Source organism: Amphiura filiformis, chromosome 3 (assembly GCF_039555335.1).
Source record: "Amphiura filiformis chromosome 3, Afil_fr2py, whole genome shotgun sequence".
NCBI lineage: Eukaryota > Metazoa > Echinodermata > Ophiuroidea > Amphilepidida > Amphiuridae > Amphiura > Amphiura filiformis.
This window is the reverse complement of record NC_092630.1, coordinates 55800959-55816570: the sequence shown is the minus strand read 5'-3', so window position 1 is coordinate 55816570 and position 15612 is coordinate 55800959. Positions and strand designations below refer to the sequence as shown.

General features: G+C 35.6%; 1 protein-coding gene across 1 annotated transcript in view; it reads right to left on the bottom strand.

Moving 5' to 3' along the window:
• LOC140148784 (uncharacterized) overlaps window positions 1–15612 on the bottom strand; it is a 190671-nt gene that overhangs the window by 138449 nt on the left and 36610 nt on the right. The window contains exon 2 of the mRNA XM_072170852.1: window positions 7744–7785. Coding sequence (XP_072026953.1) covers window positions 7744–7785 — 42 coding nt within the window. The remainder of the gene's footprint in view (window positions 1–7743; window positions 7786–15612) is intronic.

Sequence of the window (15612 nt, the reverse complement as noted above, 5' to 3'; positions counted from 1 at the left end):
GTGGCCCTTGTAGTTTTAGCGCTAGCCTTGACAGAATGTTGTGTTTGATGGAGGAAGAGAAGGAGAAGAAGGAGAAGAAACCATAGAATGGCAATATACCCGTTCATGCTTCGCATGCGGGTATAAAAATAATAAAAAGATAAGAAAAGGCATGTCAATGTGGATTGATTTGCTCGAGTGCCGCTTGCATGACACCATGATGCACTATCCCCATTGGACCGATAGTCAGGAATCAAATATTTAGTGCTTTCAAATGCAACCATGTGTATAGAACAAGTATTTAAAAGCAAGGAAACAATATAAGAAATTCTTAGATAAACGATTGACATGTAAAAGAATACACATCATGAGATGCTATATTCATTCTTTGTTTTCACCTTTCCATGAACTTGAATCGTTATTTTTTAAACTAATATATGAGTCACTGCACTCTCCATGCTCACTTATGTCATCTATTATATGCTGCACTTATCACAACACCTTCAAACAGACAATGTTGAAATTATGATTAGGTTTCTATGTGGTTACTGATTTAACTATTCTTGTAAGCCAACTATTCTTCAACCATTCTTGTAAACTTCCAACCATTCTTGTAAACTTCCAACCATTCTTGTAGCCTTCCAACCATTCTTGTAACCTTTCAACCATTCTTGTAACCTTTCAACCATTCTTGTAACATTCCAACCATTTTTGTAACCTTCTAACTATTCGTTTAACCTTCCAATGATCCTTGTTACCTCCCAATCATGCTTGTAACCTTCCAACCATTCTTGTAACCTTCCAACCATTCTTGTAACCTTCCAACCATTCTTGTAACCTTCCAACCATTCTTGCAACCTTCCAACCATTCTTGTAACCTTCCAAATATTCTTGTAAACCTTCCAACCATTCTTGTAACCTTTCAACTATTCTTGTAACCTTTCAACTATTCTTGTAGCCTTCCAACTATTCTTGCAAACCTTCCAACTATTCTTGCAAACCTTCCAACCATTCTTGTAACCTTCCAACCATTCTTATAACCTTCCAACCATTCTTGTAACCTTCCAACCATTCTTGTAACCTTCCAACTATTCTTGTAAACCTTCCAACCATTCTTGTAACCTTTCAACTATTCTTGTAACCTTTCCAACTATTCTTGTAGCCTTCCAACTATTCTTGCAAACCTTCCAACTATTCTTGCAAACCTTCCAACCATTCTTGTAACCTTCCAACCATTCTTATAACCTTCCAACCATTCTTGTAACCTTCCAACCATTCTTGTAACCTTCCAACTATTCTTGTAAACCTTCCAACCATTCTTGTAACCTTTCAACTATTCTTGTAACCTTTCCAACTATTCTTGTAGCCTTCCAACTATTCTTGCAAACCTTCCAACTATTCTTGTAAACCTTCCAACTATTCTTGCACACCTTCCAACCATTCTTGTAACTTTCCAACTATTCTTGTAAGCCTTCCCATTATTCTTGTAACCTGTCAACCATTTTTTAACCTGCCAAACATTCTTGTAACCTTCAAACCATTCTTGTAACATTCCAGCCATTCTTGTAGCCTTCCAACTATTCTTGTAACCTTCCAACCATTCTTGTAATCTTGTAACCATTCTTGTAATCTTCCAGCCATTTTTGTAACCTTCCAATCATTCTTGTAACTTTCTTGCCATTCTTTCACCCTAACATCCCAATGGAATGGATATTCTTGCAACCTTACAGCCTTAATTTCAACCTACAAACCATTCTTAAAATGTTCCAACCATTCCTGCCACGCTATTGGTATAACCTCTGTCATGAATTATCTGTCTGATCCGTTGTTACTTCGGTAATGGGATGCCTTTGGTATCAAATTATGAAAACATAGTGACACATCTTTGCTATGAATATCTGATTTCACCTGGTATCATGTAATGTTCATACGATCCTTTCAAAAGCCGAAAACGTCTTGTTATGAAAATGACAACAGCACATTTTGAATTGGAGATGTCAGTAGCCAAGGTAAGTTAAGTGATGTCATAATTCACTTGGCAACCTCCAAAACCATGTTACTGCATTTTTTGGCGAATTTTATTTCTACAGAAATATGACCAACCATGTAACCAGAGAAGATATTGTGTGCTTCACATAATGCATTTCTCCCATTTTAATTTTCTGTACTGATTTGCTATCAAGTGTAACATGGGTTGATAGTGACAAAAAGTACCTCAATGAATAGAAGAGCACATCCAGATCTTGCTAAATATGTTTATTTTTTGACCATCAACCCATGTTTAGCCAGTCTATTCTCAACACAAAAACAACAGGAACTTGTACAAATTAATAGGAGTGTCATTTGATGTAATGCATCATGTTGCAAAGTATTCTGGGAAGGGTAAGATATCTTCTCTATCATGTTAACAACAAATAAAGCAAAATTTATACTTTTCCTGTATTCAATTTTCATACTGTCCTAGTCATTCTCCTCCATTATTGCCATTCTAATCCATTCTGTTCGAACATGTAGGTAATGTAAACTACTCTTGAATAATTCACCCAACGACCCTGTATCTTTTACCTGCCATTACCTAATACACTTCATTTTATCCAAATCACAATATCACAGTACTTAGCTATCTAAACCTTTCTACTTCTTAACAAGAATACACTAATACCCTAATAGATATATTCCCAGGTCCATCCCGCTGGCTGACTATACACACAAGCTGGGGCCGTTTCTCTTGCTCACAATTACCAACACTATAGCCTTATATCTCCCTTTATATTATTTCCTATTTCCCTAGTGAGAAAATTCACCGAGAAAGCAAGCCACTGAATAGTCAAGGCAATTTCCAGCCAATTTGTATTTTCATCATCTCTGAAGGAATTTATGCATTCACGAAAAAGCTCAGCTTGCAATGAAGACTCGTTGAAGAAGCGATGGCGCAGTGATTGACGACGATGCAAAGGCACCTAGCTAATAATCAACAATCAGATCATTTTCATTTTTTTCCTCTCTGCACTCTTTTGGAGCATTACATAAAATAGCCTGTAAAATGAACCCGATTCATATTGAATTTCAATACCCGGGCCTACTTTCATTATAGTTCCTGTCCCGGTTCCTGTTTGATGGGATTTTTTGGTGTTAGCAGTAGCTAGCAGTGACTGAGAGCATTTAGCAATGACAAACACATGCTGCAATTTGCTTAAACTGTAAGCTCCATATGCTTATTTTTATCATCCATATCATGCATAATATGCAGCAAACTAGATGATGACAATGATGATAATGATTATCTCGCTCGTTCGCTAACTCCCTCAATCCGTCCCTGGAGCCTGCTACTTAGTTACTTGTATATATCTACTAATTAATGTTGTGAGAAAATAAAATACATACACTTTCATCACCAACAACCACACATACACAATTTGAGGTATACTTGATTCAATTGCTTTCAGTTTTCAATTATACCATATAGATGTACTTGGCGTACGCATGTACCATTCCCTACACCACCACCATCATCATCTTTAGTTACAATTCACTCTTCATTTTACCCGAGACGAATATATTCGTCTCAGATTTTACCAAGACATATTCTGAATCAACTCTTTGAATTACAAAAAAAAAGTACACTAAAATTTCATTCCCAAACAGGTACACAGGTTTTGAAACCTTACCGTACATGCATTTAGCGTCAATCCATCTTGAAATGTTGGGGGAGGGGGCAGTCAGCCTGAATTGTCAAAAAGTGGCTGAAAAGAACAAAACATGGGTCACTTCGCCGAAAGGTGGGGGGATATTCCCCCACCCCGATTGACGCCCATGCGTACATGACTCATAAGAATATCAATATCTGAAAGAGTTCATTCTTCCATTGTAATCAGCTGTAATAATTATAAATATTTCATCCAATCTTGTTACATGTAAGGATAGATGCAATGAAAGTCATGTGACTTTCACAAAAGGTCATGTAACCGTTTTATGCCAAGTTGGATCAAGTCACCGATTGCTGAATGCCGGCTACAAAAGATCTCAAATGACCGACAGTATCCTGTGTTGAGACATCCAAGACATAAATTACTGTGATGAATTTTATTCTTTCCTTTTTTTTCCGTTTGCAAAGAAAATGTTCAGCAGTTGGCAAGTGGCATCTTTGGAATTTTTATTCACCCTATACATAACACAATCCAAACAAAATGCTTTAAAAATCTGAACTATACCTATATGTACACATACCATAGCTGAAGTCGCTGTCCAAACACCACACATTTTTTGTTCTTACGGTTGATCGGCAATCCCGACACATGACACCACCGATAACGCACACGCTGATATTTAATCAACAATTAGCAACCAGAAACCCTACCTACCAACCAAACGACCAGCTCTTTGGTACATGACTGCATGACTATGCACTGACTGCAGGTTGCAGCATGTCCCACATTTTCACAAACCTGTGTTGTCGTCACCAGTCCTAAGAATAACATACACATTATTGTATGTATTATTTGCAGACTGTTCCTTCTAGTTTGAGAAGAAATTCAACTTCATTTTGGCAACCACCCACTATCCATTTTGTATGTCACATTGTAACCATTAACCTGAATTCAAATTTGTAAGATTTCACCCTTTTAATTGGGTGGATTTTGAAGAAAATATTTCCAAAATGTTAATAAAGTTAATACATTTCACCATTTGCAGCAACCTGTATTTTTGTACATCGTACAGGTTATTTTTTCAATCGCGGTGCTCATTAAAGCCATAATGTAACATTTGCTGAGGAGGATGCCCTCAATTTTATTCAAAATTCTGTTTTTTACATGATTGTAATGTACTTTATTAAACTAACATACCCTGCAAAAATCAAGACTTTCTGCGCTGTAGTTTTGTCAAAATCCCATACTTTGAAATATTGAAGGAAGTTTTGATTAATGATATTACACCTGGATTATACTTTTGCTAAAATCAAGTAATTGGATACAAAATACTTCCTGGCAGAGAACAGAAAAACACATTTATTATTTTCTTCAAGTGTTTGCAATATTCCTTCAAAATATTACATAACACAAAACCTGTAGGTAAAACATCCTTCATACGCTTACTTCTAAAGCGTAAATCACACCTTCAAAGCTTCATATGATGTGATTTTATTCTGGGATATAAATAACTTTTGAGAGTGAAAATTGTCTTCTTCAAAGCCCTTTTCCTGTGAAGTAATAAAACGTGTGTGCATCGTTCCTTCGTCATTTCTCATTCGTTCATCATATGTCATGAAGAAAAAAATATGACCTTGAATTTCAAGTTCAATGTTCATATGGGGAAACATGGTTGAATTGACAATGACAAATTATGACAAAATCAACTCAATTCCTTGTCAAGGTTACGTAGTACCAATTAGACGAACATGTTCATATCTTTTCTGGAAATAAAATATTCTGAACGTAGGATTTTGAACATCATAACAGCATTGTTGGGGTTTGCTATATTCAAGATAAAATCTGGACTTATATTATGTCAAGGCAAGTTGATGTTAGATATTCTGCCATTCAGCAGATGGTAAAGGGGCAAACTGCTTCTTAAATTTTTTTTTTAAATCAAAACAATCCCCTCATTGTAAAGAATACTTTAATTTATCCTACATTCTGGCGATTTATATTTTAGTTTAGTTAACTTCAGTTTTGCTTTCAAATGTCTAGAATCAATCAAACAATAAATAAGTTCTCAAGTAGTTAACATTCAATCATATTCAATCAAACATTCAATCGTATTCAGGTGTGAAAAGTCAAATACCATTGAAGCCTTCCGCGCATCTACAAGCTCTCCTGACAGTCCTTCAAACATGTCTGTAGATAGCTAGAGCATGCAGTAAATGCTCTTTTCTGAGGAGCATGTTAATTACCACTCCCATAATAAGACATGAGTTCATATTTCATGCATGTCTATATTCTCTTTCAAAACTCGGCAAACCATAAAAATAATCGACAGTTCTTTAAAAAAAAAAGTTGCATGCTAGAGATATAAACAGAGGCTGAGACAAGTCGGCGACGGCAGGAGGTTTCTATGACACGTCGTATGGGCCGCCTCGTTGCACAAAAGATTTACCAAATCATTGCCCTAATTGCACCATGGGATTCTGGGTAGTCCCGCAGTGTTTTCAGGAAACTACCGCTGGTTCTTGATGTTCGGATATCTACTCATTTTAACAGGCCAGATGTAACAAATTTCAATGTCAATTAGGCATTCTGATTCGTTTGACATTGATACCTTTATGGGGACTGTCTTTGAAAATCAAAGCTTGATGGTATGTGGATAATTTGATGTAATAAACCAATGGGACATTCTTCCACAATATTTACAAGAGCCACACTCTACATGAAAAAGCATCATTTCAAGAAATTATCATTCAATGTAAGGTGTACTGATCCACCTGTCACTTGCAATTAATTTCAGCACGTGTGAACCCACACTACTTCTATACATCCTCCAAATCAGGACAGATATACTCTTTTGACTAGATGCCAGTCCATTCATTGACTGGCGTAATTGACATCTCTATTGGAACATGATCGAACTGCGCATAACACCATGTGACAATATGACCTGTGTTGACCGACCATCTTATAGACGATGCACATCATCCTAAATTTTGCTGGTTACAATTGCTCTGCTTCTTTTTGAATGCTTTGGATACAAGAGGAACAGTTCTTCCAACTCACTCATTCCAAGTACCCTTTCTCAATCTAAATCTTCCCCGGGTCTTTGAAAAACTGCTGTTCCTGATATTGTTGTAGTACTTATTATTCTTTTACTATTCTTCTGAATCTTCTTTATGTGCTTTGTCTGATTTAAATTTCAAAGTGGCCTGAGCTTTCAATCCCAGTAGATTCTTTATCCCTTTGCCTATCTTCTCTGATTTGTTACCTTATAAAATGAATTACGTATTTGAGTTTTGAATGTTTTACACTTCCATCAGTCTGACAGATTTCGTGAATAGTTACTACACATTTTAATTTTGATCAGAATTCAGATTGATTTTTTTTTTTTTTTTTTTTTGACTGATTGAACTAGTTCAAAAATATAACAATACCTTCAGATCATTTCATTTGGTGAATACTGAATAAAACAAAATCACATGTATCCCACCTTTTTAGTGGAAAATGTATACAGAAAAGATTTGTGACAGTTATGTTAGCATTTAACATTCAATCCTTTCGTTTTCAAGGAATCAAGTCCCTCGATATGAACAATGCAGAAGCAAGAGAAAGTCTGCGCAACTTACATGAACAAATTTACAATGATTTTCAACTTATCTTGTTCCGTACGCCTACAACATATGTGGAGTGAAGAATAAATGATGAGACCTGGGAATTGAATGAATTCAGGAACTAACCTTGAGATGTATCTTCGAGGATGGTATTATCCATCCTCTTGTAAGATGCAGCGGGTAATGAGCAACAATACCGGCACTATGAGACAAAAACCATCTCATCACTGATGGCAAAGTTCAATAACCTCCACTCAAAGCATAGCTCAAAAGTTGACCTCAAGTTGTGAAAGTGTGAGTTTTTGTACCCAACATACTTAAAGGTCATGCTGTGTATATAGAAGCATATTAGGGTTAAAGAACTGGGTACCGACAGGCGATAATGTTTGAGAACCCAAGTGCAGGCTTGAATACCCCAAGCTTCCTGAATTAGTCAGGATTCATCGCAAGAAATTTGTATTGAGAATTCTAATAGAAAATAATTGAGATGTATCAAGATGAATGCTTACCTGTCCCCCTGGGTGTGCTCTCTTCTTCTCAGGAAGTCTAATCTGTAAAGAATAAGAATTAGAGTTGAGAACATTACTGATGCTGACAAACTGGCATACTGGTGACAATTAAAAGCCTCGCAATGTTTAATATAAAATAACAAGCGAGAGAAAATCAATGCTTTCAACTATCAAAATACAAAACAGCTGCTTATTCCTAAATATAATCATCGTATTAATGGTATACATTTGAGAGTTTACTACTTCATTTCAGCACATGGATTTTGAATTTCTAAATTATAACATTTCATCTCAAACACTCAGTCCTTGAATGTTTGCATTAAACCAAAATATGAGAGAAACATTAATTATTGGAAACATATTAACACCTGAAAAAATACATGTATGTTATCGTTATTCTGTCTTTAAGTTTTCATTATTTTTGTTATTTGAAGCTCAGTAAATCCCAAGATTCTTGGAATCATTTTTTAGCCATTGGCAATCACCTCCCAAATACATTATTTTAATTATATTTACTAGCGGTCACCCGTCTTTCGCGGTCAGGGTCTTTCACGGTTGGTAAATTTTGTACATTTTGTGTACATGTAAATGTTTTATTTAATGTGATTAATGGTATGAGAGGAGATGATCATTTAGAACTTAGAAGTATAATATTTAGTATCTTTTCCATATAAATCAATGGCTTGAAATTGCCGCGCTGGTCGCTCTGATATGTAAGATTTTTATGCATTTGTTTCTACAGCTAGTACTTTTTAGCCCATTTTGGACACATTTGTTGTACCTTTTAGCTCATTTTTTTATCATTTTCATCCAAGTTTGTCCCCCACCTTGAAATGTACCTTGCTGCCCCCGCCTCCTGCAAAAGTCCTGGCTACATCACTGAGCAGATGAACACAATTTTATTCACATCCCTCTTGGCCTGCTGTGGCCTGCTGCATAGCTGATCTGATAATTTAGATTTCTATGCATTTGTTGTACTTTTTATTTGTTAGCCCATTTTGGATAAATTTGTCATACTCTTTAGCCCATTTGTGACAATCCCCCATGAAATTTGCCTCGCCCCCCCCTCTCTCTCTCTGAAAAAGTCCTGACTACACCACTGTGCAGCTGAAACAATTTTATTCACATTTCCTTACACTCTATTTCATATAAGTTATGATCATACCTGATCATACATCATACATTATGCTGATAACATTAAACATAGCACTACCACAAAGCAGAGTAGGCCTATTCATGGTGTGGTTTGGCAACCCTGATTAATTTGTCCTTCAAAAGTTTGACTTTAACTATAGGTTCTCCATAAAAACACAGAATACATGCTAATGTTGATCAATTAGTTGAATAAACAATAGATGTTAATTGAGTTGCTTCTACTGTGTCATGTAATACTTGAGACTACAGGCATAATATCCTCACACCGATGACAGGATAGAAGGCCTAATGTCAACATTAGTGTATTGTGTTGGTGTTAGCATGCAGGTGCGCTGCCACTGCCTTTGCCCTGCCTTTGAAACTAATTAACATAATTTGACACCCTTAACGTAAACAAAAACAAAATTGGACGTTTTATTGGGGTGCGGACAACTTTACTCTATGAAACGCAAAAATCCGTTTTCCGAAATAATGTAAAATGTAGAAGTTTTTTTATTATAGATAATTCATATTGATATTGCATGAGTTTGAAAAGGCCAGTTTCCCTTTAAATCTTAGTGTGGGTGGTTGCATATTGCATCTTTTTAACGAAGAAAAAATATCTTCTTGCTTTCCTAGTGTGCCTATACATCACTTTGTGGCATGGTGTTCAATTTCTTACTGTCAATCTGCTATTGCATACAACATGTATAATTTGTAAGCATATGAATTTTGACACAAAGATAATGCAATAATGAATTGTTGTCGATATTGAGCTTGTTCGCACAAAAGCTACCTTTGGTGTTTGTTTGGGTGTTTGCTTCTGTTTTAATTATCAGAAGATGTTACAAAAAATGTTCTCAATATACACCCTGAACTGAACTGAAATGAACACCCCAACTCACACACAAGTACATAACACTCACATCTACATCCCACCCCCACCCACACACCCCCACACCTCTCCTTATATATATCATATACAATTACAAAAACACAACATACACACATATTATCCCTTTAGGTACGACTGTAAGATTTGTGACAAATTAAGATTTTTTTTCACAAAATAATGTAATATTAAAGGTATTCCATACCCGAATGTACCTCAAGTGAAAGAAAATATCTATTTCTGATAGATGTAATGAAGTTAAGTGCCATGTACACAAATATACGCAGAAAAAATGCACCTCCTTGTAAACATGGTTATAAATACTCATGACATATGATAATATAAATGATAACTTGTACTTTTCACAAATTAAAATACAATGAAAATGCTTTGTGTAGGAATGAGTGAGTGTGAAAGAAAAGACAATATGATCTGTTTGTTGAACCCACATATTGGTGTAATATTAGAACACTAGAATATCAAAATAACTTTTCTTGGAACAAAATCAGCAAGACTTCCTACCAACTATGACTGTAACCATTGAACCTCCACATCATATAAATTCAGAAAACCCCAAAATAATTGTTCAAGTTAGGATTTGTCAAACATGTACCACTGCTGGAAAGACAGGCCCTTAGCAAATTGTAGAGGAGTACTTGATGATGCAATGTCAGCTTAAAATCTTTCAAATAATGAAAACCCTGTGTAGCATATCCAGATGGAAGGCTATGTATGGCCATTGCTGTGGATCCAAAATTATGATTTCTAGTGTTGCAAACTTAACAGATTTTCTCCAATTTAATTTAATCTTTGGGGACAAAATAAACTGATTGAATCCAATCAAATCACAATTATGAAAATTGCCATGTAATCAAATAACATTGAAAGTGTATCCAAATTCAAGAACCCTTTTACAAGCTCACTCACCCCCTCCTTCAAATTATCTAAGCTTACTATGAATACACTTCTACAGGTTTTTCATCCGCCATTGGATTTTCCAGATGAAACCTCTGCCATTTCTCTTGACATGCTGTGTTGCCTTCCCTTTCTCAGATATCTATATCCATATCCAAGTACAGCTTATTCATGGATGAAAGAAAGTTAAAGTGCCGTGACAGTAATTATTTTAATCAGATGTCATAAAATCAGATACAGAAGTTTAAAGAGGGAATCAGAATAATTAAATCTTTAATTTATTTATTTTCTATTTGGCAAAATTGACAACAGTACAGAAAATAACAATTGATGATCTGTCAATCAATGTATGGGAAATAATCTTTTTCAGGAATATTCCCAACATCAAGGCTGAGGGCCAAGGATACAGATATTTAAACAGGGTATAGTAGCTCATAGCTGTGGCTCTTACTAGAGCTAGATAGTATCTTAGAAAAGAGCGGTATTGTATCCAATCTATGATTATTTATCTATTTATTTATTTATTTAGTTATTATTTAACCAATCAATGCACTGGCACTGTTGTCCCTTGATTGCCGACATATACATACGATGAGTGCAACCTATATGTAGTGCAGGGCAATATATTCAAACATTGTATTCATCTATTGCTATGGTAGTTAATCCTCTTATTATGTCACTTCTATGGCGAATTATCTCTTTTTTTGCTATACACAAAGAGTTAAATCTGCCCTGTTCCATAATTTGCATATCAAATTGGAATTAGTTATGCAAAATATCAACAGTCAACCTAATAATAGTATACCTGACTTCTGGGACACTTCTAACAATTGTCAAATAAAAGAAATTTTCATTTCAAATTGTTCCAAGCCCCTGAAGCACACAACACAAAAGCAAACATAAGTTAATCTAAAAAATTCCACTTTTTCATCCTCCATCCATGAGACACCCCGAACCGTAATTACCGAGGTCATCGACATCCATGCATTTGAATCTTCAAGGACCACATCTCCTTCCCTACATACTGAAGTGTAGTTAAAACATGGACTTATTTCTGTGCTGCCACAATCGGCAGCCAGTTATGCATGGACGCATACGATATGCATACGCGCATACAGTCTACACATACACTCGGGTACAACAGACGATAACATAGTACCATTGGGAAACAAATTCCTATACTTGGCAAGCAAATACATCTCAAATTACTTAAGAGTGAACAGAGATAGAGTAAGAAAAGGATGATGAAGTTTCATGCAATAACCTAGCCAAATTTGATCTTAGCTTTTCTATTATGAGATGGCAAAATTGCAATTACAGCAAAAGTGGTGAATGATAAAATTGATTTATTGAGGGTTAAACCTCAAAAGTTGGGGATTTCCCTGATGTGTTTTCTACAATCTATGAAAAACACTCCCCAATCATGTGTTTACGCCGATGTGAAGTTTCTCATTCAACCACAGCGAATTTTCTACTCATTGATTCGCAAAGGAGTACAACTGATGTGAACAATGTTGTATTTAGTCCTAATTATTAAATTCATAATAGAAGTACAAAGTTGCCTTGCATTAACTACTTTACGCTCCCAGTAATAAATATTGATTAGGTTTGCTGTAACATCACGCTGACAGCTCTTCATATCAATCCCCAAAACTGTCATCTATTTTCTTTCAATTTCTATGCAAATTAAGCTACTGCAATGGGATATTGTAATACAAACAATTTGTCAACTAAAACCGTCCATGTACCTTTAAAGGTGATCAAGAAAACATACAATCTTCCAATAGTTCAGATTGCATTTCACATAAATGAAATTACATCAAGAACTTATTAGGATAGTACTCATTTTTCAGCTCACACTTAACTTCTTTCTTCATCCCTTACAAATTTGACATTCACAGCAAAATACCCCATGATCCAATGCAATTGTCGTATTTTAGAATATTCTATTATATTTGTTTTTCATTTTACATAGCCCCTAAGGACATACCTGATCATCAAGCTTATACTAACAGTATGCTAGAATTTTGTGCCTGGATGTTACAATGTGTGTTATTCAGCAAGGGTCAGTTGCTAAAATATGTTACCTGTGCTGGAAAATACTGTTGGTTTGTGCTTAATCATAAAGATGATCCAACTGAGATACATCAGGGACTTCAGCAATGACCTAAGGACCTCTTTATCCAATTCAAACCACTTTCCTTTATATGCGAGTGACCGGATGAGGTGTAGGGACAGGCCTGAAAAAAGTAGGCAATTTGGCAATATCCTTGCCGGGAAATTAGGTCATTTGGAGGGAAACTTTGCTCTTCTGGATAAAGAAATACATAAAAAATGTGGGAAATCCTGCTAAGTTGGATGGAAATTTATCTCTCTTGCTGGGAAATAAACATATTTTCCAGGCCTGTGTAGGGAGACGAGTGCAAATTTCTAGTGGAGGAACAAATAATTATTGGATGATGGTTTTGAAAATATTCAATTTTTAAAAGCAATCAAATGCCCAAGCTTTCAAGACCCAACTCAATTGTCATATTATAGAAATTTTAAATATTTGTTTTTCCTTTCACATAGCCCCTTGGGACATACATGTATCTAGCAACAAGATTATACTAATACATGTAGTGCATTGGAATTGTGTGTGTGGACAAACTGGACATTACAAATGTGATATTCAGAAGGGTCAGCTACTTGAAGGGCAATAAGGTTGTTGAAAATATATACAGTTGGTTTGCACTTTACCATACTATTACATTAGCACACTTGGAGATGATCCAATTGAGATACATCCAGGGACTTCACCAATGACCTATGGACCTCTTCATCCAATCCAATTCAAAGCAATCCAATTCAAACCATCAAGTGAGTGACCATTGGATGAGGCATATGGAGACTAGGTGGATGTTTAATACAATTGTGTTTATAGGGCAACGTTTTGAAAATTTGGTTGATTTGCATTTTATAGCTCTTTGTCACATTCACAATCACACTTGAAGATGACCACATTGTCAATATATCCAGGGACTTTCTATGGGCCTCTCAATCCAATTCAATTTAAACTTCTGTCTTTAAAAAGTAAGTGACCAGATGAGGCAAATGGAAACAAGGTGGGTGTTTTATACTAATGTGTTTGTAGGGCAAGGTTTTGAAAATATGGCTGATTTGTACTTTATAGCTCATTATCACAATCACACTTGAAGATGACCACATTGTCAATATATCCGGGGACTGACCAGATGAGGCATATGGAGACAAGGTGGATCTTACAAATGTTTTATTCAGCAAGGGTCAGCTGATTGTAGGGCAAGGTTGTTGAATTACTGTTGGTTTGTACTTCATCATAAATACACTTGGAGATGATCCAATTGAGATACATCCAGGGACTCAAGCCATGACCCATCATGGACCTTTTCATCCAATCCAATTCAAACCAATGTCTTTATGTGAGTGACCGGATGAGGTATATGAATCAAGTGCAAATCTCTGTGGAAGAAGATGGTTGAAAATATTCAATTTTCAAAGCAATCAAATACCCTATGCTTTTAAGATCCAACTCAATTGTCATATTTTAGAATATATGCTATTATATTTGTTTTTCATTTTACATAGCCCAAGGGCATTTTATCAAGCAGCAAAATATAATGCTATATATAGTGTGCTGGAATTTTGAGTGTGGACATTACAAATGTGTTATTCAGCAAGGGTCAGCTACTTTAAGGGCAATAAGGTTGTTGAAAATACAGTTTGTTTGCACTTTATCATACTATTAGCACACTTGGAGATGATCCAATTGAGATACATCCAGGGACTTCACCAATGACCTATGGACCTCTTCATCCAATCCAATTCAAACCACTTTCTTAAAGTCACTGACCATTGGATGAGGGCAAGGTTGTTGAAAATACTGTTGGTTTGTACTTCATCATAAATACACTTGGAGATGATCCAATTGAGATATATCCAGGGACTCAAGCCATGACCTATCATGGACCTCTTCATCCAATTCAATTCAAACCAATGTCTTTATGTTGGTGACCGGATGAGGTGTATGAAACAAGTGCAAATCTCTAGTGGAGAAAGACATGTGAAGATGGTTGAAAATATTCAATTTTCAAAAGCAATCAAATACCCTATGCTTTTAAAGATCCAACTCAATTGTCATATTTTAGAATTCTATTTTATTTCATTTTTATTTGACATAGCCCTAGGGACATGTATGTTATCAAGCAGCAAGCTAATACTAATAGCAAAGTATGGCTAGAATACTTTGCTATTAGTGTGCTGGAATTGTGTGATTGGCAATGTGTGTTCTTCAGCAAGGGTCAGCTGCTTGTAGGGCAATATTGGTTGTTGAAAATACTGTTCTTTGTACTTCATAAATAGTACAGGGCACTATAGGTTTGGGATTTTCTTTTGTTACATTAGTGGAACCAATAGTTTTTGGCATCCTTAAACATGAAAGGATAAAAAGTTGGCCTCTGTACATTCATGAGATATTTGACATTTGACCTAATTTACTCTATAACTCCTGAACTAAGCACCCTGGTGTAATATGACAATTATTTTATTCCTAACAATGAATACGATAGGAATAATTTGAGGTATGGTACAACATGATAGAACAAATGTTACATTTTGGCCCCCATTATGACCTTCAACCCCTCGTGGGGAACTAGAAGGGGCATAGAAATAAATGGAACCAATTCTAATTTTATCATTTGAGGTGTAATGATGACAAAAATCACTGGTTCCATAAATGTAGCAAGACAAAATGCCAACTCAAATATCTCCACATGTAAAAGGCACTTACAGATGATCCTATTGAGATACCTGTATGCATCCAGGGACTTTGGCAATGACCTATTAAGCTTCTTTATCCAATTCAAACCACTGTCTTTAAGCAAGTCAATGCATCAAGATGAGCTGCATGG